Source organism: Mesocricetus auratus, unplaced genomic scaffold (genome assembly GCF_017639785.1).
Source record: "Mesocricetus auratus isolate SY011 unplaced genomic scaffold, BCM_Maur_2.0 Super-Scaffold_100011, whole genome shotgun sequence".
Lineage (NCBI taxonomy): Eukaryota > Metazoa > Chordata > Mammalia > Rodentia > Cricetidae > Mesocricetus > Mesocricetus auratus.
Window position 1 is genome coordinate 83814449 of NW_024429195.1, and position 25988 is coordinate 83840436.

A 25988-nucleotide genomic window follows, 5' to 3' on the forward strand; every position below is an offset into this window, starting at 1 on the left:
CTAAATACCTACTAAGAGGGAAAGGCTAACTAAATTCTGCAGCTGTTCTCCCTGCAGCACTGTGTACCACTTAGAATGAAGCAAATCGACCTCATCTCTAAATGTGTGTGTTCAGGGCGGGGTTCACATGCACATGCCATAGGAGGTATATGGGGGTCATTTCTGTCCTGCCATGGGAGCTCAGGATTCATCCCCAGAAGCCCACACACAACAATATCCCATGAAGGGAGCAGGCTGGGTTTGTCCAGGGTACCACAAGCAGTTCAGCCTGCAGAGAACGCTGTGATACAGATGAGGGCCGCGTGCTATTTATCCCTCCATGGAGCAGGCAAAGGCAGGAGGATCAGGAGTTAAGCCTAGCCTCTGACATATTAAGTTCGAGGGACTACATGATACCCTGTCTCAAGACACAAAAACAAAACAAAATGCTGGTTAGAGAGAAGCTGTGTGTATGGGGAGAATGTGTAGGACATCCCTCTAAACTTGAGTAAGAACATCACACTAAAACCACCTCCTCCATAGAATCCTTCACGAGTAATTAATTATTTTTCCAATATAGTTTCTGTCTAAAAGCTTTGTCTGTCAGAAGGAATTGGATGCATTTACAGAAAACAACAATATGATTTATAGTGTGTCTCCCTTTTTGCTCTGGCTGCCTGGGAGCTCAGAGATTAATCTGATTGGGTTTATCAGTGCTGTCTGCAAATACAGGGATGCCTGCATTCTTCCCTCACTCTCCTTTGTCTAACTTTTACTGTCTAGCTTTATATTTATTAGCTTTTTAGAAAAGCCAGGAAAAGCCGGGCGGTGGTGGCACTCGCCTTTAATCCCAGCACTTGGAAGGCAGAGGCAGGCAGATCTCTGTGAGTTGGAAACCAGCCTGATCTACAAGAACTAGTTCCAGGACAGGCTCCAAAGCCACAGAGAAACCTGTCTCAAAAGCCAACCCCCCCCCAAAAAGCAAGCAAACAAGAAAGAAAAGCAGGAAATAAATACAGCCATAGGTGTCTCCTGCTTCTTCTGCTAATGTTACAAGTATCACAGTTCCTTGTTAGAAAATTAAACTTTATTTCTTAACATCCTGACATCACTCCTAGATTAGTGATGTCACACTGCATTAGTGATGTCACATCGGATTAGCTAATAAAAAATTAACCTTAGGCTGGAGAGGCGGCTCAGTGGGTAAAAGCACCCGGGCCTAGAGGAAGTTATCCTTGACAGAATATGAAGAATACTGCCTTTCCCAGAGCAATGTTCCCTGCCACTGGCTTAGGTCTGACGACGGACATGGGTGGTGATGGGGGACATAAGGCTGTGTGTGACTTGACAGTGCTTATCCTGAGAGACCATGGAGCTAGAGTCAGTCTCCTCCCGGCCCAGCTTCTCCAGAAACCTGCTCCAGTACTGCACCTTGTGGACCCTGTGGAAAGAGCTGGGCCACAGCCTCAGGCCACTGTAGCAACCCTGTCTGCATGTTCCTCTGGCCCTGGCTTCCACAGGGTGTGGTGTCAGACAGAGTTTGCTGTCACACATGTGTTCACTGGATGTCACCTCCACAGGGTGTGGTGTCAGGAGTGTCACCTCTGCAGGGTGTGGTGTCAGGAGTGTCACCTCTGCAGAGTGTGGTGTCAGACAGAGTTTGCTGTCACACATCTGTTCACTGGATGTCACCTCCACAGGGTGTGGTGTCAGACAGAGTTTGCTGTGACACATGTGTTCACTGGATGTCACCTCCACAGGGTGTGGTGTCAGGAGTGTCACATCTGCAGGGTGTGGTGTCAGACAGAGTTTGCTGTCACACATCTGTCCACTGGAGTGTCACCTCCGAGTTTTCCCTTACTGCTTATGGGACTAGTGCTGCCAACCCTGTCCCTGTTCTTAGTGCCTCTAAGTCTCCCACAACACAGACCACAGGCTAATACGTGCCTAGCTTTGTTTCTGGTCCCTTAAAAATCATCACTGTGAATGTAATTTAAATGCTTGCCCAGCTTTCCCAAGGCCCTGGATAAGCCAGGTGTACTACACGGCCCACACTGTAATCCCAGCACCCAGGAGCTAGAGGCCCAAGAGAGCTGAAGGCTAGCCTGGGCTACAGGCCCTGTCTCAAAAAAATTGTACAGTTCTGCCTGCTTCTCCTCCATCTTTCTTATCCCAGAATAGTCCTGGTCCACAGCAGGCACTCATTGAGAATTGATTGAATTTATTAATGACTATAGCTATATTAACATAAAGGAAACTGGAGACTGATTCGATACTCTTAAGTACATACACTCTCAAATCTGCATTGCCCCATGCGTGCCAACTGGAGGATGGAGCCTGTAATAGAACGGCTCACTTGGCCTTGTACTTCACAGAGCAAACCTGAGGAGAACCAGTTACCGCAGATAGGTTACAGCCAGGAGGCCTGTCCTGCTCTGGGTGGCCCTCTGGAGATCCATACAGAAGGAGTGTGCAGAGGACCTGCCTGAGTGACACTCCTCCATGACAGTTTTCATCCTGGGGATGATACAATTGTCATCCCTTTGCACTGATGTATAAACTGAGGCAGAGGGAGGCTGAGTACCTGGCCCGAGGTTGTACAGCCAAGTAGCACAGCTGAGACCTGACGCCAGGGTGATGTCAGGGTTAGTTGTCACAGCCTCACTGTTGCCAGGCAGGTACCCAGAATCACAGAAAACAGATGCCACAGGGTGGGTTTATTCTAGTATCCTTTTGATAATTTTTTCTGAAATGAATTGGTTCAGGTCACTGAGAGACAATGTTGATGTCTTGTATTTCTAGAAATCCCTACACCCAGTGTCTTCTGTGTGGATACTTCAGTCCTGTGGTGGTACCATGGCACTTACGTGGACACAATTGGCGTAATATTTGGAGACTGCTACAGAGGCAGGTTTGCTAGTGGAGGTGGGTTCAGAACCCCTCCCTTTGGCAGGGATGGGGAGCATCTCATGTAGCCAGGCTGACCTCACACTCACTGCGCATAGGGGAGAATTGGGTTTCTAAGCCTCCCTCCCATGTGCTGGTATTACAGCGTGAGCTGCCACATGGGGTTTATTACGTGTAGGGGATCGAAGCCAGGCCTCCTGTATGCCAGGCAAACACTCAACCAACTGAGCCAATTCCCCATAGTCTTTAGGCTAATGTTCGCAGGCACAGGTGGAAGACAAAGGAGGGGGGTGTTCTGAAGGATGTTAGCTCCCATTAGAGCCATCAGCTTGCTCTGTCACCAAATGTCAAAGGTGGCTTCCAAGACTCCTTTCTCAGCCTTTTGCTCATCCCCTTATTTCTCCATGTGTTCCTTCTCATTGAAGTTCTGCTAGCAAGGTGACAGCAGAGACCCCTGGATGACAAGGTGACAGCAGAGACCCCTGGATAACAAGGTGACAGCAGAGACCCCTGGATAACAAGGTGACTGTGGAGACCCCTGGGTGACAAGCTGACTGTGATCTCGGGATGTCAAGGTGACTGTGATCTCGGGATGGCAAGCTGACTGTGATCTCGGGACAGCTGTCTGAGATCTACCTGAATGCCCTCTGTCACCCTTCTTCCCTTCCTGCATACATCAGCCCAGAGACTGAAACATGACCGTCCTCACAGCCATCAGCGTCCTTTCCCCTCTGACGGTCTTTTCCCAGTCCTTCCCAAGCACCAGGTTGGTAATTAATTAGCCTCAGCCAGATTCCTGCCTCCTCCCACTTAGAAAGCTGTGGCTAAGCAGTGATGTGACCATCTCAGTTTTAGTTTCTCCTGTGTAAAATGGGTGCAGCAATGCTAGGCCATCGTCGCAGAATGACACAGGACATGAAAGTGATGCCCACATAGAAGCTGGCAGGGAATCCATGTGTGAACCTTCCCCGCTCCAGATCTTTCCCTCCTCTTTGCTCCTGGGTTCCTTTGGGTTCTCTGAGCTAGGCTGCTAAGGAAAACATAGCCTTCAACTGCCAACGTCCTCCGAAGGAGCTGTCTCAGGTCAGAGAGCTCCAGGGTCCAAGGCCACAACCGAATGTTCAAGCAAAGCTTTGAGAAGAGGGTCTCGCTGTACATTCCATCAAGTCCAGGAATCTCAAATATTAAATTGAAAATCATTCTAGAGGATTACTTTTGGTAATGTTGTAGTGTTAAAATAATTATGTTTCCGCCAACTATTAATTCACTCAGGGCTCCTAGGTTAAAGATGGACAGACTTTCATTTCCATTTACTAAAACTCCATTCACTGTAATAACCAAAACCAAAATCAAAAAACGAAAACAAAAACTCAGTTAACAACATTCACATAAAACCTAATCCTTACCAATGCTTTGATAATGGGAAAAAATTTACCCCAAAAGAAAAGACATATGAAAACTCAAATCACCGGGCTATTCCTAAGGTGAAGGCTTTGTATTTATCAGCAAATTAAAAAGATTTCAGGTGAGTTACCAAACGTCAAGTAAGCATGACAAATTCAAAATAGCCAAGTGATAGGCTGAGAGAAAGACCAGGGTGACTCACATTTGCTGACAGCAGACACTTACCATTGCAGAGTGGCAGGAGTGGAGTGGGGCTTGGAGGCTCTATTATTTTCTTTTTCCTCATCTGTTAAAGCAAAGAAAGGGGATCTGACTTCAGTTGGCGACAGAAGAAAGTCAAAGGTTTCTGGGTAACCCCAAATTTCAAAGGCCTAGTGTCCCTCGCATGCCGATACCTGGGAACAATGACATCTTGGCATTTGCAACATGCTAGCCTCACTTCAGACAACACAAGGAAAACTTAACTTTATTTTTTTTCAGACAAGATCTCGCTGTGTAGCCGTCGCTACATATGGAATCTGGAACTTACCATGTAGACCAGGCCACCCTCAAACTCAAAGAGACCTACTTGCCTCCCAACCCTGGAATTAAAGGCATGCGCCACCCACCTGACATGGAAAACCCTTAAGTCCCTGTGCTTTATGTGACGCAGTAGGCTAGAACGACAAGCTGCCCACGCCCCACCCTTGTCACTGACTGGTAACACACACCTAACCACTTAGACATTTTGGACATCTGTCTCCATGACTCGAGGACTTAAGCATATGTCCTCACTCACTGCTGTGGACTGGATGTTGTGTCCCTACAGTATTCACTCAGGAAACTAACCCACCCCCAGGAGCTGGTGTTTGGAGGTGGGTCTTCAACTTCCTCGAGGATAGGATCAGAGCCTTCCGGAAAAGACCCCAGAGGGCCATCTTGTCCCTTTTGCCCTTAGCACATGCCAAGAAGGCTCCACCTATGACCCAGGAAGTGGCTCCCACGTCTTCAACAAATGCCTTGGCCTTGTTGCCTCCAGAACCAGTTTGAGGCATTTTGTTGGAGTGACTACAATAGACTTAGACGTTCGTCATCTTATGGTCTCTGTGACCGCAATGGAGCAGACAGCTTAGGGTTGTGAAGGCTGTGTAGGAGTTCAGGAGAGCCAGAAGAGGCAGTATGGCAGGCTAGAGGCATGTGGCCTCTTTTGTAAAGGAGTGGATAATAAGAAAGGTTTTTTAGTCCAACAGGAAAATAGAGAATATGAATTGGAGCTGAGGCTGCTATAAGAACGCAATCAATAAGCATGTAAAACATTAGTCCACTTCCACGGCGCAGAAAGAGATAAAAAGGAAACAGTAAGGTACTATGTGGGTTTCAGAGAGGAAGTCAAATTACAAATAGTGATAATTCCCAGTACTGGCCTGTACACAGTAAAACTGACATTCCATAGCTCCAACCACACGGTGTCAATGCATCTTGCAGAGAACCGAAGTTTACTCCCCGGCACCCACATGGTGACTTACAACTCCAATTTCAGGACACCTGAAACTGCAGACACCAGCCAAATGAATGGTGCACAGACAAACATGCTTATGTACATATAAAACAAAAATACTTAAAAAGCTAGCTATGTTTTTTAAAGAATACCAAAGTGACACTAACATTATTTGAGAAGGCATTGGTGCTAACCTCCATACATCCCATCCCACAGGCTGTGACATGTGAGTCCACCAAACAGCTGAGAGGTTGTTATGTATACAAAGTTTTTCGGGGGTAGACAACTCTCATGGTCCAAACGGTTGGCAAATGTGGACTAGTACTTGTGATGGTGGCTGCTGTCGATGTCCAGGCGAGAACTGTTCCACCCAAAGCCAGGATGGGCCTTTGATCTCATCTCTAAACAGGCATCTTCTGCCTCCGAGCTCCTCCTGCCTCTGGACCAGCTGTGCGCCTTTGCCCAACTCTGAATGCCTGGCCTCCTTCCATCAAGGGTGGCACCCCCAGGCCTGACCCTCACTGTTTGTAACTATCAGTCCTAATTCGTCTTCCCAACTCACCAAATATGTACCGAGTGTCATCTACAGCTCAGCTCTGTACCCGGTGTAAAAGCCGAGAAGAGCAGACACACCATCTGCTCTCTTGAGCTCAACTTACCAGCTGAAAAAGGAAAGCTTGTTATCTGCAGCAGAGTCTCACTGGGTATACACACCATGCTTAAGGTTGAGCACCACGTCCAGCAGTAGATGGCCAACACAAAATGAACTCAGTGGTATTTTTAGAGATTTTTGTTTTGTTTGGTTTTGGTTTTGCCTTGTAGATATTTTGCTTATATATTATTTTCCTATTGTTTTTATGGGTTTTGTTTATATACAAATGTGTGTCTCAGTGTCTGAATGTGTTTCTTGTTTTTTTTTTCCTTTGGCTCTTCTTTCTTCCTGTTTGTCTATCCTGGTTTGTTTCTATTTTATCTTATTTTTAGATGCCTGTGTGTATTCTAATAAGAGAGAGAAAGAAAGGGTGTGGATTTGGGTGGGTGGAGAGTGGGGTGGATCTGGGAAGAGTTGGAAAGGGGAAACCATGATCAGAATATACTGTATAAAAATCTATTTTCAATTAAAAATATCAGCTAAAAAAGTTCGAGTTGCAGGCAGGCATAGTGGAGGTCGGGTCCAGGACTCTATGGCTGGCATCTAAAGGGGTCACCGACCCAAAGCATGCAGCAAAGCATGTTTAAGGAGATGGAGCAGCTGTTGATGATGGGGACCTAGGAGCTGGCGCTGCCCAGCACCTCTGGAAAGTTTAGGAAAACTGGCGCTGCCCAGCACCGCTGCAGTTGACTAAGCTGAAGGGCCGAGGTCAGGTAAGACCCATCTCACAAGGTACACCATCAGGGCAGGGGGATTCCTGGAGCCTTTACTCTACACCTCTAGGCTCAACCTGGCTCTGAACGTTGTATCATGTGAGCCAACTTCATCTGTAGAGACCAGAGAGCACCAAGCACACAGGGCCCTGACCCACCCTGCTATGGTGTGCAAGCTACCAGAGTACAGTGTGCATGCTATCACATACAGTGTGCATGCTACCACATACAGTGTGCATACTATCAGAGTACAGTGTACATGCTATCAGAGTACAGTGTGCATGCTATCACATACAGTGTGCATGCTATCACACTACAGTGTGCATGTGACCAGAGTACAGTGTACATGCTATCAGAGTACAGTGTGCATGCTATCACATACAGTGTGCATGCTATCACATACAGTGTGCATGCTATCACAGCTACAGTGTGCATGTGACCAGAGTACAGTGTGCATGCTACCAGAGTACAGTGTGCATGCTATCACAGTACAGTGTGCATGTTATCAGAGTACAGTGTGCATGCTATCACAGTACAGTGTGCATGCTATCACATACAGTGTGCATGCTATCACATACAGTGTTCATGCTACCACAGTACAGTGTGCATGCCATCACAGTATGATTACTACTCCATGAGTGTCGTAGCCAATTCTGGCTTCTGTAACAAAATACTGTAGACTAGATGGCTTATAAACAACAAAATGTCCTTTGCACACTCCTGGACGTTGAGAAGTCCAAGACGGATCAAGGCGCAGAAAGATTCCATATCTGGTGAGGGATCTCCTCCCGACTCATAGCAGCGGTTTGGAGGATGCTGCACTGTCTCTCCCATGGCAGAATGGACAAGAAGCTTTCTGGGGCCTCTCTTACAATGGCACTCAGTCTCGGGGACTCCCATGCTCATGTCCTAATCCCCTCCCTAGACCTCCTCTACATACTATGGCTTTGGTCATGAAGTATCCAACTGAAATTCAGGGATGACACAGCCTTCAATAGACAGCTACCTTGCTGGGCTGCAAGCTCAGGAGGGCATGGATCTGGCAACATCCCACACCAACACACTGCAAAGGCTCAACAGTACCCGTGCAATGAAGACATGATTTGAGAAATAGCAGACTGAAGGCCGCGCCCTTCCCTCTGGCTTCAGAAAGCACACAGAGTAACAACAGCACATGAAGGCCACACATGGGAGACGAGTCGCACGCCCAGAATGTGCTACGCTCTTCATGAAGCTGTGTAGCTCTCACAGCTGCCTTAGAGAGCGAACAAGTTCACACACACATAACACCAAATACAGCATCTATGGTGTTCAACGTGCATCAACACCAGAGCAAATTATTAGCATTTACTCCTCTCCAGAGGAAGAAAAGGAGGCTCAGAGACGTATAGCTATTTGTCTAAGGTCACGTGGCTATTGGTGAAGACAATGATTGGACCTTACTATTGTCAAAGCCTCCAAACTCAAACATGCATGAGCCCAGCTTTCTTTCTGGCCTGCAGTGATGGTCTGCAGGGTTAAATAACATAGCTCCCACCCATTGTTTCTCCCTAGTGGCTCATCCCCTGTGCTGATTAAATTTGCCATATCCAGGTACCTGTTCTAGAATATTTCCTGCCTTGAAGCTGATTCAAAAAGTTTAATGTAGTGGGAGAAAGTCTCTAAATTAATTAATTACCTCTTCAACTCAAAAGAGTTCAAGTTTATGCAAGTCTTGAGTTTCACTTCCAAGTTCTAATTCCATTTCCTTTTATTGTGTTGGCCTGCCCACACCTGGCCAGCCTTGCCTGTTAGGGACAGGCAGTTGGCAAATGGTTCATTTCCCCTAACTCACCACCTTCATAAGAACCTCCACTGATGAACAGGGTGTGTAACACCCAGGCTCTTGACAGTGGCAACAACCTTTGGCATCAAGTCCTTCTCCCTGTGGGAACAGAGTTGGGTTCCAGACAAAACAGTGGTGTTGGCAGCATTGCTCTGAGGAGTGACATACTTGTTTCCTCCCTTCCTCTGGGTGAATTCCTCCAGAGCCTCTGTCTAAAGAGGGGTCCGTCTAACTCAGATGTGAACCCCAAAAGCTGTATAAGAACAATTGACACAGTTTCACTACAAAAAAATCCCAACCTTTCTATGTGATGGAGTAGAACATGTGCCGTAATTTTCAAAGACAATGGCTTCACTTGGGAAAACTGCAGTTGTGAGACTCATAGGGTGCATCTGCCACCACAGAAGCAGGCTCCATAAATCCAGGAGGAGAAGACCCAGAGTCCAGAAGGAAAGGGGCAAAGCATGCATGGTTGGTGGGAGTCAGAAATTAGTCATTATAGTCCATTTTCAGTCTGAGGGGGCTTAAAACACATCCGTCAGATAACGGCAGGCACTAGACCCCTGTCTTCCCCAGCTACTAACTGGCACCTGGACACTTTTTACCTTTCCTACAGACAATTTGCTAAAGGACAAATCCCCCAAATCAGAAAAGGGAGGAGATCCGAAGGTCCGGGAGGATGGGGAGTTTAGGTGAAGGGAAAGAGTCTGCCTCCCTGAAGTCCTCAGCCAATGTAACCCAAGGGGGAGGAAATGCACTTACACCTATAAATACCATTATTGTGCCAAATTGGCACACCAAACATGTTTTGCCTTTTCTGTAGGCTAAGCCTCACTTTGCAAGGTTGTAAAATAAATGACTTCTCTTTCAATACTCTGATATTCAGTACTTTTATTATAAAGTGGGGATCATTGTTTCTCATGTGAGGAAACACAAAAGCTCCAAAGCTGAGCTGTTGTGGAATATTATTTTAAGGTGTGTTACATTGCTTTATTCTGTGGAACCTTTAAGATGTGTTACATTGTTTTATGCTGTGGAACGTTTAAGGTTGCAAAGGTGTGTTGCATTCTTTTATGTTGCATTTGTTTAACTCTGTGAAGCTGTGTTACTTTGCCTGTCTAAAATACCTGATTGGTCTAATAAAGAGCTGACCAGCCAATAGAAAGGCAGGAGAGGGATAGGCGGGGTTGGCAGGCAGAGAAAATAAATAGGAGGAGAAATTTGGGGGGGGGATAGAGGAGCGAGAGAAGGAGAACTAGCTACACAGCAAGCCATGGAGTAAGAAATAAAGGAAGGTACATGGGATAAAGATAAAAGCCCAGAAGTGAAAAGTAGAAGGAATAATTTAAGAAACGCTGGCTATAAACAAGCCAAGTTAAGGCCGGCATTTATAAGTAAGAATAACCTCCCATGTGATTTATTTGGGAGCTGGGGGCAGGACCCCCAAAGGGTAAAAGAGTAAAAGCAACCAACTATACTGAACAAATGGTCTGCCATCATCAATGGAAAGAGAACACTAGGATTGTGTGAGGCACTTATCAGGTGGGTAGAAATCCACACGAAAACCACAGAGCTGCCATGAGGCTATGAGAAGCTGGCCTGCTGGCTCTGACGGGGTGCAGACTAGTTCATCTTGTGTGGAGGGTCATGTGATACTCTGTGGAAGCCTCAGATGTCCTTTCAGTAGCAGCCTCGCATCTGGGCCACACCCAGACTCACAGGAACGATGCAAATTCAGGGCCGTTTATTACAGTTACCTGTGATGGCAAGCTTGGAAGTGACACAGTGTCTGTGTGATTAGCTAAATGATGGTGCATCCTCACCCTGGAGTACTATGCAGCTGCTAAAAAGAAAATAAAAAAGAAAAAACAGAAGGAGGAGAATGTCCTCCATCTTATTTCCCTCCATTCCTGCCCCTTCCTTCCTTCTTTCTTTCCTCCCCACTTTTGTGGCAGGGTTCATTTAGCTTAGGCTAGCCTCATTATATAGACAAGGATGGCCTTGAATGCCTGATCATGTTGTATCTACCTCCCAAGCAACAGCCTTATAGGTGAGTGCCATTGTGCCTGGTGACTTCTGTCTTGCCAACACAGAGCACTCCTAGGCTGATCCAGAAATGAACACATCAAATTTCAGTTCAGCACGTGTGCACAGAATGTGTGCATAGAATGTGTGCATGAATGTGTGCGCTGAATGTGTGCACAGAATGAGTGCATGAATGTGTGCATGAATGTGTGCATGAATGTGTGCATGAATGAGTGCATGAATGAGTGCATGAATGTGTGCATGAATGTGTGCATGAATGTGTGCACAGAATGTACGCTGAATGTGTGCACAGAATGAGTGCATGAATGTGTGCATGAATGTGTGCATGAATGTGTGCACAGAATGAGTGCATGAATGTGTGCATGAATGTGTGCATGAATGAGTGCATGAATGTGTGCATGAATGTGTGCATGAATGTGTGCATGAATGAGTGCATGAATGTGTGCACAGAATGAGTGCACAGAATGTGTGCGTGAATGTGTGCATGAATGTGTGCACAGATTGAGTGCACAGAATGTGTGCACAGATTGTGTGTACAGAATGTGTGCATGAATGTGTGCATGAATGTGTGCATGAATGAGTGCATGAATGAGTGCATGAATGTGTGCATGAATGAGTGCATGAATGTGTGCATGAATGTGTGCATGAATGTGTGCATGAATGAGTGCATGAATGTGTGCATGAATGTGTGCATGAATGTGTGCATGAATGAGTGCATGAATGTGTGCATGAATGTGTGCATGGATGTGTGCATGAATGTGTGCATGGACGTGTGCATGAACGTGTGCATGAACGTGTGCATGAATGAGTGCATGAATGTGTGCATGAATGTGTGCATGAATGAGTGCATGAATGTGTGCATGAATGTGTGCATGAATGTGTGCATGAATGAGTGCATGAATGTGTGCATGAATGAGTGCATGGATGTGTGCATGAATGTGTGCATGGATGTGTGCATGAATGAGTGCATGAAATGTGTGCATGGACGTGTGCATGAATGTGTGCATGAATGTGTGCATGGATGTGTGCATGAATGAGTGCATGAATGTGTGCATGAATGTGTGCATGAATGTGTGCATGAATGTGTGCATGAATGTGTGCATGAATGAGTGCATGAATGTGTGCATGAATGTACTGGCGATTGTGTGAGAGGAAAGGCAGTGGTGGAGAGCATTTGTTCACATTTCTCATTTGCCTTAAGAAATACTGGAAAATGTATTTTTAAAATGAATAAAAGTGGGGTGGTGAGATGGTTCAGTAGATAAAGGCACTTGCAGCAGCCAAGCCTGACAATGAATTCTAACTCCAGGATCCACGTGGTGAAAGCAGAGACCTGACCCTGAAAGCTGTCCTCCGATCTCCACTAAATAAATAGGTAAGTATAATTTACAGAACAAAAACAAAGGAGAATGAGTAAAGTGAGCACTACTGAGGAGCTAAGGCAGGAGGCAGAAGAAATGAGGAGGGGCAGGACTTCCACATAAGGGCCCCTTAGAGCGCTTTGGCTTTAAACTGTGCGAGTGCGTTAGCTATTTAAAGCACTCTAATTAAAACTGAAGAAATGACATGACCACGAGGAGGCATCATCTAAAGGAAGAATCTCCTCAAACAGCTAAGTAGTTCAGGGTTCTCTAACCTGAGACCTGACCTGGGTCCAGCTCCCCAGGCTGTTCGCCTCACTCCCTTCTCCGTGCTTCAGCAAGTTCTTCCTTCACCTTCGGTCCCAGGCACCAGGCTCCAGGCACCGAGCTCTGGGCTCCGGGCTCCGGGCTCCGGGATCCCGGCTTTTCTTGATCAAGCATGGCCATGGGTAACTGAGAAGAGTAGAGGGCCCTGGCCGGAGATCAGAGCACAGAGGAGGGAACACTCTCCTTCCCACACTCAGAGGGGTGGGCTGGAGAAGGCAGACAGACAGAAGGGATCCCAAAGTCAAACTGGGAAACCCTTGATGTGAGAACAGAAATGAGGCCTGGAAGGAAGACATGTGTAGGGCATCTTAAGTCACTATATACTGGCACCTCATCGGCAAGCTAGCAGCCTTGTGGTCCTGCACTAAAGCTGCTGCTGACACCACAGGAAGGCAATTCCAGTCTGCAAAAGCAGTCAGAGGCTGGGGATGTGACCTGACAGTAGAGCACTTGCCTAGCATGCATGCCCTGGGTTCTATCCCTATTACCACAAACAATGATAATCATGATGGTGATGGGTGTGCTGATGGTGGTGATGTTGGTGATGATGGTGGTGGTGATGGTGGTGATGGTGATGGTGGTGATGGTGGTGATGATATTGGTGGTGATAACATTGGTGATGGTGGTGGTGATGGTGGTGGTGGTGATAATGTTGGTGATTATGTTGGTGGTGATATTGGTGATGATGGTGGTGGTGGTGATGTTGGTGATGATGTTGGTGGTGGTGATGATGGTGGTGGTGATGATGTTGGTGATGATTTTGGTGATGGTGGTGGTGATGATATTGGTGATGATTTTGGTGGTGATGATGTTGATGATGTTGGTGGTGATGATGTTGGTGATGGTGGTGGTGGTGATCTTGCTGGTGGTGTTGGTGGTAATGGCTATAAAAGCAGATTATGGAGATGTCCCTGTAAGAGACATCCCTTGTTTCTGATTCTAAGGCATTCTCTAGCCTGGCAACTACCTGGACTCTCTCTGCCACTTTCAGGGATCTTTCTCCCACAGCATGAGTGATTTACAAAGCAGGTCTGGGAGACAAGCCTACCTCCCCTCACCCAGTCTTCTCCCCAGCGGGTAAAGCTCAGCAGTCTTCTCATCTTTTTTTCCTGTTAGGAATTTCAAAGAAGATTTAACAACATTTTCTATTCTCTGGAATCCCTTTTATGAAGTTACATGATCCCAAATTGGATAATAAACCAAGACACACTGAGTGAGCTGAGTGGAGAAAGAGAGGAGGTTTTCGCTTACGTAACCTTGAAAGGGTGCTATTTCAATAGAACAGCGGTGAGTCACAGCACCTTGTGACCCACCAACACCCTGGGCTTCCTATGCTGTCATACTGCACAGTTCAAGTCTTTCCCTTGCTCGTGCTATGAATATACTCTGTCACCTGCCACCATAGTGAGTTAGGAGGGTTGATAGGTAAAGAAGACTCCAACCTTGGGGCAAGGTGAGAGGGCGGACAAGAGAGGCAGCATCAGAAACTAGGAGGGGGGGGAGCAAGGCCCAGTGTGGACCATTCAAGGGGAAAGACTCCTTCCCCATAGGCACAAGGAGCATCGAGTATGTGCAGCAGAGCTGATAGTACTAGGGCCCAAAGGGAAGACTGTGACTCCTAATGAGATACAGGCTGGAGGCTAGAGTTCTTTTGAAGTTTAGGTACCAGGGAAATAGCAGTCTGAGGCTTAGAGGACTTGGGAACATCTGTGTTAAGCTGTACATGCTCTAGTTCCCAGAGACTGAGAAACGAGTTTGGAAGAATCCCATTGATCTCCTGCTCCTTGGAGTCATCTTATCACCCAAGTCCCTCCAGTTCCCCCCATGACTAACACAGACTGCACTTCCTCTTTTCAAACCTGCACCCCAAGGGGAAACCTCTGGGCTCTAAGCCACATGCCCAGATATTCCATCCTAGCCCAAAACCACCATCTCCATGGGCCTTACCTGAAGCCAGTGCTTCAGTGGCCCTTAGCCGTCAAATTTGCTATTCCTTCTTTGAAATTCCAGTCATCCCATGACCGGGGCATCTTAGTTAGGGTTACAATTGCTATGATGAAGCACCACAACCAAAAGGAAGTTGGGGAAGAAAGTGTTCATTCTGCTTAAGCTCCCATACCACAGTTCATCTTGAAGGCAGTCAGGGCAGGAAATAAAGCAAGGAGGAGCCTGGAGCAGGAGCTCACGCAGAGGCCATGGAGGGACCTGGAGCAGGAGCTCACACAGAGGCCATGGAGGGTGCTGCCTCCTGGCTTGCTCCTTGTGGTTTGCTCAGGCCTCTTCCTCACAGAATCCAGGACCACCAGTCCAGGGGTGCTCCTACCCACAATGGGTTGGGCTCTTCCACATCAATCACTAATTAAGAAAATGTGGTGGCACATGTTTTTAATCCCAGCACTCTGGAGGTAGAGGCAGGAGGATCTCTGTGAGTTCAAAGCCAGCACAGTCTACAGATGAGTTCCAACAGCCAGGGCTACACAGAGAAACCCTGCCCTCCCCCCAAAAAAAGAAGCATGGCAAACAGGCCAGGAAATGTGAGCTTCAGCCTTGTGTTAGCTAGTGTTATGTCAGCTTGACACAAGCTATAGTGATCTGAGAGGTCAAACCTCAGTAAGAAAACACCTGCCGAAGACTGGGCTGGAAGAAGGCAAGCTGCTTGTTCAGTCTCACTGCATAAAGCAATGCAGGTCACAAACAAGCTCATGGCTTCCCTCCTCCCACCCCTTTACCGTCTCTGCAGCAGACTAGACACAATTTAAAGCATGACAGTTGAGGGCCTGGGAGGCAGCTCAGCAGGTGAAGCACATGATTACAGGTACAAGGATCTGAGATCAATCGCCAGAACCCATGTTTTTAAAATGGCCACCATGGTAACTGCAAAGTGACAGGCCGGAAAGTGCTGGAAGGAAGACAGACAAACCAGAGCCAACGGGAAGCATAAGATGTGCTGTTGGAAGGACTAGGCTAAAGTGCCCAGAGCTCCAGATTAGCAGGGGAGGAGCAGGGGCAGACAGTAGATCTGAAAGACAAGGACTAAGAAGTCTTCAAATCTGCTGGCAAGCAATAAATGGAGAAACACTGCTCCTCACAAAGAAGAAATACACTCAAGTCCCATGTGTGGGACTATCGTTATGCCGCTGAAAACAGAAGGCCAGAAATAAATTTAACAGCAGCAAGAGTACAGCACACTGCATTCAAGGAAATGACGATTACTCTGTAGACTTACACTCAAGAGATTTTTTTTTATGTACTTAGAAAATAATTGAAGCTCAGCGCTCAGGAGGCAGAGACAGGCAGATCTCTGTGAGTTGGAGGCCAGCCTGGTCTACAGAGTGAGTTCCAGGACAGGCTCCAAAGCTACAGAGAAACCCTGTCTCAAAAAACAAAACAAAACAAACAAACAAACAAAAACAGAAGATAATTGAAATGTCAATATAAATGTGTTGAAAAGAAAATAAAAAGTCCAAATTGCTCACCAACCTAAAATTTTATATCCAGCAAAAATAGCCTTCACCTATACAGGCTGATAAAGACACCCAACACAGACACAGCACATACCACCCTGCACTAAACTGCAAGAGGCAGGAAAAGGAGCTCTTCATGAAAACGTGAAGAATGATCCCAAGTCCTGACAGAAATAGAGAACTCTTGGAGAGTAAATATGAAAATCAACAAAACAAGTACTAACCACTTAAAACAACAATATCAGGTCTTGGGGGGTGTCAGACATATTTAGAGCAAACACACTCAAGTGAGAATCGGAATGAGGTCACTGGACTCAATTCACAGTTCTCTTGTGCTGAACGTGAAGTGAAAAGAAGCCGCCAGACACTTGCAATCCCCAAAATTTCCTCTCTCTCTCTCTCTCTCTCTCTCTCTCTCTCTCTCTCTCTCTCTCTCTCTCTCTCTCTCTCTCTCTCTCTCTCTCTGTCTCTCTCTGTCTCTCTCTCTCTCTCTCTGTCTCTCTCTGTCTCTCTCTCTCTCCTCTCTCTCTGTCTCTCTCTCTCTGTCTCTCTGTCTCTCTCTGTCTCTCTGTCTCTCTCTGCCTCTCTCTCTCTCCCTCTCTCTGTCTCTGTCTCTGTCTCTGTCTCTCCCTCCCTCCCTCTGTGTGTGTGTGTGTGTGTGTGTGTGTGTGTGTGTGTGTGTATACAGGGTTATGTGGTTGCGTGCACATGTGTGTCATGGCCTGAGGTTGACAGTGGTTGACCTCCTCAACCACTCTCCATGTATCTTCTGAGACAGGATCTCTTGCCCAGGGAGCCCTGGGGCAGTCCTGTCTCTGCCCGACAACACAGGGCACAGGGATTATAGACTCCTGTCGCCACACCACTCTTGACATAAGTGCTGGGGTCAAACTCAGGTCAACTCTTAGGCTTGTACAGCAGAGCACTTGGACCATGGAGCCGTCTCCCCAGACCAAGGTTTCCTCTCTAAGAGAATGTCCACTTGAAAATGAGCTGAGGAAAACATATAAACAAGCAGTCCATAAACTTCTGCACCCCCCAAAACACTAAAAACAAAGGAATAAGACACATGGTTCAAATGGAAAAGAAATACAACACTGAGTATGTTGATAATACCACCAACAAAATGAAGAGAAAATCTTCAATAAGGTGAAGATTATCAATGACAGTTTCTAAGGGTGTAGGGAAAAAGTAGCCTCAGGACAGCTAGGTGGTAGAGGGCTTGCCCAGTTCACACGCAGCTCTTGGACTGACTCCCAGCACCACACAGAAGAAAACAACCTTTATCATGGAGCCAGAGGAGGAGCTCATTAGCAAAGAGTGTGCCCAGCATGTGTGCCACCCTGGGTTCCATACCAGCACCAAAAACCTTCATACTGAATTCATCAAAATCAGAAAAAAACGAAGATAAAAATATACCATAACAACCCAGAAGGAAGCTGGTGTAGCTGTGCCAAAATATCAAGGCAAAATAGTGGTGATAAGGTAGAAATGTTTGATGATGATGATGATGACATTGATAAGAGGATATAGCAATCAAGAAAACTAGAAATGATCAATCAACTGGAGACTTAAACACACTTGTTTCAGAACCAAGAGAACAGCCTTAGCAGAGACAGTAGTGTCTAAGGATGGGGAGAGATGGCAGTGTCTAAGGATGGATAGAGACGGCAGTGTCTAAGGATGGACAGAGACGGCAGTGTCTAAGGATGGGGAGAGACGGCAGTGTCTAAGGATGGGGAGAGACAGCAGTGTCTAAGGATGGGGAGAGACAGCAGTGTCTAAGGATGGGGAGAGACGGCAGTGTCTAAGGATGGGCAGAGACAGCAGTGTCTAAGGATGGGGAGAGACAGCAGTGTCTAAGGATGGGGAGAGACAGCAGTGTCTAAGCATGGGGCAAATAATGCAGTTTTTTAAAAACATTTGTTGAAAGTAATAATAAGAAAGATGAATAATTTATACCCATATAAGATATTTAATCTGCAGGCTGGAAGCCGAGATGTCTGTGCTCTTGCTGAGACATGTTGGCCTTCATTGCCTCCGAGCCCACCTTAATTCTCAGCTGTCTCAGAAATGCTACTCCTTTGGGAACCACAGCCAAGGAAGAGATGGAGCGGTTCTGGAATAAGAACGCGACTTCAAACCATCCTGTTTCTCCCCACATCTCTGTCTGCAGGTGGTCTCTTCCCATGGCAATGTCCTTTTGCCACCGTGGCACTGGCATGGCCTTCAGTGGAGGGGTCTCTCCTTTTGGGTGTCGGCACTGCTGCTTCCTGGGAACTTTGAATCGCACTTGATGTTTGTGAAGTCCCTGTGTTTGGGGCCAGCACTGATCCACTCAGCTAAGTTTGTACTGGTCTTCCCTCTCATGTACCACAATGCAGTGTTTTTTAATCTAAATTCTCGAACTATCTTCTTTGGAAACAAATACTACTCATTAAAAAAAAGATAATTTAATCTGAAGCTGAACACCCTCCTCAAAGGAAAACCCAGAAGACTTCATCTATGTTGAATTCTCCCAAATATTAAGAAGGAAGCCGGTCTCTTACGAGCTTTCCAAAACAAATGGGAAATGGAAGCTTCCCACTCCCTGATGAGGCCTCCACAAGTCTCACAGAGACTCCTGATAAGGACAACACAAGTACTAAAAATCACAGAGCAGTAAGTGTCACCAACATAAAGGTCAATCTCTAACAAAACATAGTCAATGAAACACATAAATGTTGCCTCAAAAAGGTGGAACTCCTGGCCAAATGTGGTTTATTCAAGGAATGCAAAAATGTAATAACCAATTAATTCACAATGTTAATGGAAGAAAGGAAACGTGATCACTGCAGTGGAGATAGGAAAGATTTTTGATGAAATCCAACATTCATTGAGTAAAACATCTTGGCATCCTTGGGAAAGAAGAGGTCTTCCCCATCCGAGAGAAGATACACAAATCTAGCCACAGAGAATTCCTTTCGTAGAGACTCACTGAAAACTCCCAAGAGTTACGCCAGGGGCAAGACAAGGATGCCCTTGCTCCTCCAGGCTGACCTCAAACTCACAGAGATCCGCCTGCCTCTGCTTCCCGAGTGCTGGGCTTAAAGGTGTGTGCCATCATGCCTGGCTGGTTTCCCAAACTTTTAAGAAATGTATTTATTTATCTTTATTTTATATGTATCTGTGTATGCCTGCATATACATCTATGCAGCACACAGGAGCTGGTGCCCTGAGGAGGTCGGAAAAGGCATGATTTCCTTTATCTGGATTTAGAGACAGTTGTTGCAAGCAGTCTGTCGTCTGGAAAGATGATCTTCACCATTTTAATAGATTTAATAAAATCCTATTCTTTTTATCTTAGTAGGGTTTTTTCCTAGATGTAAAAAATCACCAGCTGATACTAAAGTCTATTTGGACTTGTAAGAATGTAGATTATCCAAAATAATGGTAAAGAAGAAAAAGGGGAGGGCAGGCCATGCCTGTGGGCAAACTGAATACTGCAGAGGCAGCCACAGGAGGCCCGGAAGTGAGACAGCCTGGACCCAGGAGGCCCGGAAGTGAGACCAGCCTGGGCCACACACTGGGTTCCAGACTGGCCTTGCCTGAGCTGCGAGACCTGTCCTCAAAGAAACAAAAATCAAAGGAAAATGTCATGAGGTCTTTGTTAGCAGATGCCACAACCTATACAGGGGCAGTAACAGTGACTGTGGTGACAGCACAAGACAGACAGACAGACAGTGTAGAATAGAACTCTGCAGACCCGATTCAGGCACACATTTACTTCAGTTCCTAATGGAGGAACCCTGTCAGTGGGCAGAGGACAGTCTTCTCCAGAAATGGACCTCTGTCTGTTGAAAATTTCTAATTAATAAAGAACTTTGACTTCTCCTTCCACTTACATGCAGAAATTCCAGATGGACAGTTGATGTAAAGGTAAAACAATACAATTCCATGTAACAACAAATCTTCAGGATGTTGAGGCAAACAAATTTCCTCAACTCAGAAAGTGCTAACTGTAAGAGAAAACCATTGGTAGTTTGGGCTTCATTACAACTGGGAATTTCTGGGGCTGCGCTGATGGCCGCTGTGCTTTCATAGCTTTCATAGTTGGTGAGTAAAGCTTTTTTGGCAATGGACATGCAGGATTTAGCTAGGCAGGAATTCCAAACACAGAGACAGAAGAAAAGAAAGACGAAGGACAGATGCCATGGAAGGAAGGACGCTTGGGCATTCTCCGGTAAGAGATAAGCCCATGTGGAGATACACATATTAACAGTTATGAGTTAATAATTGACAGAGAGCTAGCCAGTAAGAAGCCTAAGCCATTGGCTAAACAATTATAAATATATATTAAGTCGCTGAATGATTATTTCATTAAACAGCTGTGGGACCTGAAGGATGGAGAAAAAAACCAGATCCAGTGGGACCCGGACTAGATGGGAAAATCTCCATTTTATTGATGGCTCACGGAATAAGGCACTTGTTCCATCCCTGGGACCCACCTGGAGAAAGATAACTCTTGAAAATTGTTCTCAGGCCTCCACCATGTGCCACAGCGTGCATGACCTACCCCCAACTACTTATACGCAAAATAAATAAATGCTAAAGAAAACCAACAACTAAGAAGTTCAAGTCATCCAAAATTGACATTAAGAGAATGGAAAGGAGAGTGGGGAGAAGATTCAGCCAATGAAATTCTTGCCTTGCAAGCATGAAGACAAACTTGAGTTCCAGAATCCATGAGAAAAGCCAGGAAAGGGAAAGCACTTGTAATCCCAGTGATGGAGAGGTGAAGAGAGGAGGGTCTCTGGGCCTGCCGCCCAATCAGCCTAGCCTTCTCATGCGAGTTCTAAGCCAATGAGAGACCCTGTCTCAAAAAACAGGGTGGACAGCTGCTTCAAATCACCAGAGGTTGACTTCTGGCCTCCACGCATACATGTGCACCTATGAAATTTTGTATATGTACATGCACAGACATGTGCACACACACAGAATGGAAAGGCAAGCCACAAATGGAAAAGGTATTAACACTACTTTTACCGGGCAAATCCCCCTAGATAGGGTGGAGAAAGACAACACGATTTAAAATTAAAACACTCAGGCAGAAGACATGAGCAGCCTGTGGGAGAGTAAGCATATGGTAATACAAACTAGGTATCTAAGAAACGCTAATTGAAACCACAGTGATCACAACATGTTCTTGTGTGAACAATTAGGATGAAAACCAATGGGTACAACACAGGCTGGCAGGGAAGAGAGCCACCAGAAGCCTCTGCCACAAATCTACTGAGGCTAAATATACATTCGCCCCGTGACAAACCCGCAGAGATGAGTGCCTGAGTCCGCCAAAGACACAGGAATGTTCACCGCACCAATCTTCCTAAAACCCATAAAAACGGAAGAGGCAGGCACAGTTCCAAACTCAAAGCCATCCCACCAGGGCACCAAATCCAGACAGACTCACTATAAGAAAAAGAAACCTACAGACCAGCATCTCTTGTGAGTATTGATGCAAACACACTCAACAAAACACTGGCAAACAGAATACAGAGCACTGATCAAAGCTAGATCAATCATTTGAGTGCAAAGATCAATGTAATTAATATACCACATTAACATAACAGAAGAAAAAGCATATGTTCGTATTAGCTGACACAGAAGAAAACACTTGATGAAATTAAAAACTTTACAATAAAAAAACCACCCAGAGGATTAGGAATCAGAGGAAACTACCTCAGCATAATAAAGAGCGCACGTTTAAGGAGTGTCCTGGGGGCTGGTCATGGGCGGTCCCAGCTTAGGCTTAGAGAAAAACTGAGCTTGGACAGCACCACACCCAAAGGAGAAAGCTACTTGTGATTGGTAAGTGTGATATACTGGACTGCACCCCCTTTTAGCGCTGATGGTGACCATACAAGTCCTTAACTCTAAGACACTCAGGAGGCCTGTCACAGCACAAGGTACATCTTGCAATTAACTCCAGTTCCTAGTTAAGGTCCAGAAGACATTTCGACTTTCCAATAGCAAGGGCACGCATTTGTTTTAGAGCCATAAACCTGCAGCCCAGCTGCATCAGCACTGGGTACAGACCCCTTCAGGCTCTCATTGGCACAATCCCAGCGTCACTCTGATGGGACTGTGTGGAACCAGCTTGGGAGGTTCACTGTGGAAGCAGATTGTAAAGAGCAGACAAGGCTTTGTTCTGACTGGATTCCACTCTCTCTACAGAACATTCCTGGTGGAGCGCCCTTGCTCCAGAAGGTTAGCCCTAGCCTAGCAAACCAGAAGTGCTACCAGTCCCACCAGGCCCCTGGCCTCATCCAGTATGTTACAGAAGAATGAGAGTCAAGCACTTACTTTCATCATTAGACACATTCCCCAGAGATGTGTGGCTGGGATAGCGTTTGTTCTCGCTTTCACTGAGACATCTTTCAATCCAGCTCTCTACAGAAGAAAAAATAAGGATCAATCAATCAATCACAGAGCTGCTGTTTACAGGAGGCAGGAGCATAACAAACATGACCATGAGCTTTCCTACAGGTCAGGCTGGAACAGAAGTGGACTGTCCACGTAGCTCTGTTATACTACTGCTGCTGAATTCGCCCAGTAGCTTGGAGGCAACACAGCCATTTGAAGACTCACTTGAAGATTTCTTGGTCAAAATCTACTAATTCTGGAACATTTGAAACCCAGTACTACCAACCAAAGACCATCTTTCTTTACAAAGAGCACACATTCCTGAGAAGTGGTTTGTAAACCGTAGTTTGATCACCTGCTCATACTTTGCAAACTTATCTGCGAGTTGAAAAGTCTTCTCTTCAAATACAAACAGAACCCAGGGAGTCTGGCTGAAGTGGAGGCAGTCAGGGAACCTGGCAGACACCTCCTTTGTCAGGTGATCCCCAAAGGGGACTCTTCCAAGTATAGTGAGAAGAGAGATCATAGCACTTTTAAAATCTAAAGGACTATGGCTTTCTATCTAATTCCAAAAGTTAATTAAGGGTCTAGTTTTCATAATATGGCATAGCTTATTCCATTCTCTAGAAAGCCCCTGCTTATCCAATCATTCAAGAACATCAGCTACACCCAATCAACTGCCTCGTTTGAACACAACTGTGGTCTGATGCAAAGGAAGAGTTAAGCATGGTGCCACATTGTTTCCTTGGGCTCTTTCTTCCATAACAACAGTTAGATGCAGGAAGAAAACTGCAACAGCTGAACAGAATCCAGAAGAATACACAAAAGCTCTCACCTCAGACATCCACCAGTTACCTCAGACATCCACCAGTTACCTCAGACATCCACCAGTTACCTCAAACATCCACCAGTTACCTCAGACATCCACCAGTTACCTCAGACATCCACCAGTTACCTCAGACATCCACCAGTTACCTCAGACATCCACCAGTTACCTCAGACATCCACCAGTTACCTCAGACATCCACCAGTTACCCCGATTGGCAAAGCAAGCCCCCTCTGCCTGTGCCACCCACCTGCTAGCGCTTACAATAACTCCCGGAAGTCAGTTTGCCATCCAGAAGCCATCTCCAGGCCTTTGCATTTGCACGTGCTTAGTGGTCAAGCTGTGTCAAGCTGTGCTACTGTTTTTATTATAGTTATGCTATATATTGTATCAGTGACTGTTTCTGAGCCTTGCATCTTAGACATCATTTTCCCAGTGAACCTCGTGTTCTTTATAGTTGATTTTACAGAATGTGGCAATTCTGGGGGATGCATATTGACTCTAGGCCAGGACTGGCTGCACTCATGGCCATTTGGTTTTAAATACTCTTTCTGCTTTCTTCGTCTTCTTTTCCTTTCCGTCGAGATGGTGTCAAAATACAGCCCGCTTTATTCTTGGAGTCACTATGTAACTCATGCTGGCGATGCTCCTGCCTCAGCACCTCTTGCTAGGATTGCAGGCACACCCCACCATCCCTGGCCTCCATAATGTGGGAGCTGGCATGACCTATCTTATCAAGTCCTTTCTGTTATCCAATTCTCAAAACTGCACTCAAAGCAAGGATTTTAGTCTCTACTTTTCCTAGAAAGCAGCTAGGACTCAGAGGAAGGCTCACTGATGTCAACTCTGTAGTGAGAGCCTTAGGTCCCCAGGCTGTGTGAAGAAGCTGGGCAGGTGAGCTCGCTCCACGACATGAACCCACGTGAGAGCAAGCTTCAGGGAGAGGGGCTGGGGTTTGTTCTGTTTATGGTGATGACCAGACTGACTGTTCTTTTAAAAGCTGCTTCCAAAACTGCAAGCAAGTCGGGGGAAGATATCCAAGGAGAGGCACAAAGGGCAGCTTGTTGAGAGGATATGGAAATCTGGTGTTTCCGAGCAATCCTGAGGAGAGCAGAAGCTGAGATCATGGAACACACGGCTCAAAGGCACGGCGGAGAAGCCGGAAGCTGGTAACATTTCAAAGCTGGGATGCGCAAGGTGGGTGCTTGTTAAACATTACATCCCAAAGCAAATGGGTCTCCAGAGCCCTTCCCAGCCTTCTCCTGCATGTTTGCCTCACTTCTAACCCTGACACAGTTCCCTGAAGGGTCCATGGCTGACCATGATGGCGCCTCCCCATCAAACTGCACTACCACAGGCAGTGTCTAGAGCTGGGATAAGACTCAGTAAGTCAAGCACTAGGACCCGAGCTCAGAGAGGTGGCACACGCTTATAATCCTGGCACGGGGGAGGCAGAGATGCCAGATCTCGGGGACTTGCTGACAAGACAGCCTCATTTACTCTGTGACCTTCAAGAAAAGACAGTGACACCCTGTCTCAAAAACTAGGTAGTCAGTGCCTGAGGAGTGGCACTTAAAGATATCCTCTGCTCTCTGTAGGAATGTACAACACACACACACACACACACACACACACAATATTCATATGTACACACATGAATATTCACACACACTCACACCTACACACACTCTCTCTCACACACACACACACAGAGAGAGAGAGAGAGAGAGAGAGCACAGTGTTATTGTTCTGGGTCCTTCCCTGATAAGGACACATACTACATGGCTACTATCATGTTCACGGAGGCACACACATGTCCTTCCTTCTTCTGTTCATGAGAGACTAGGAGCCAAGGGAGAGTCTTGTTGTTGCTTACTGGATTATACCCAAGTCAGTTAATACTGGAAGGGCCTGGTCCAATGTTAAGAACCCCATGCAATAAGAGGTGTCCTGGAAAGCTTAGCAACATTAGAGAGGAACTTGTCCTCCATACCAGTGGACCCGAATGGCACAGCCCCTGGCCACCACATCACAAGTCAGGCAAGAACTGTCCTCTCCTGTTCTGCTATGGCTCAGTCCCAGCACCAGGGATGGATGAAAGTCCGAGGACAGGGGACAGTAAAAGGCCATGAAAAGAGGAATGTGAGAGACATCAAGTTTTCTGCCTACCGTTGCACACGCATGGCTCCCTCTGACCCCAAGACACAGTGAGACTGTTGCCAGGCTGTTCTCCATCCTCTCTGTTCCAGGGAACACTCAAAATAAGTCCAGCCTCTCTGATGCTGGGCAGAGATTGGAAAACAATCATCACGTCTTTATTTTCTGGTCCAAGGCTCCCACTTGTTTTAGGTATTTCATGGAAGAGATACCTCCTGTTTTGTTGCTATTCAGGGTTTGAAACTTCTTCTACTCAAGCAGTGTCCTTGTGAACAGCCAGCAAACAGAGTCAACTCAATGGGTACAGACTGTGGAGTGAACACTTGGAGAGCCCCTGCTTCCAAGAGGCTTGCAGTCCAGACTGGGTTGATGGGGCCATCCGAGGCTTGTCACTCTCAGCCAGAATGACAGACATAGTAAATTTCAATGAGGCCTCTGTTCATCTACC

The 25988-nt window shown here is 46.4% G+C and overlaps 1 protein-coding gene across 3 annotated transcripts in view; it reads right to left on the reverse strand.

Annotated features, from left to right (window-relative positions):
* The window catches only part of Rfx4 (regulatory factor X4), a 147443-nt gene that overhangs the window by 97802 nt on the left and 23653 nt on the right, over positions 1-25988 (reverse strand). For all 3 annotated transcript variants that reach the window (XM_005083789.4, XM_040755194.1, XM_040755193.1), the window contains exons 2-3: positions 22498-22584; positions 4516-4576 (exon numbers count right to left, since the gene is read on the reverse strand). In XM_005083789.4, coding sequence (XP_005083846.1) covers positions 4516-4576; positions 22498-22584 — 148 coding nt within the window. The remainder of the gene's footprint in view (positions 1-4515; positions 4577-22497; positions 22585-25988) is intronic.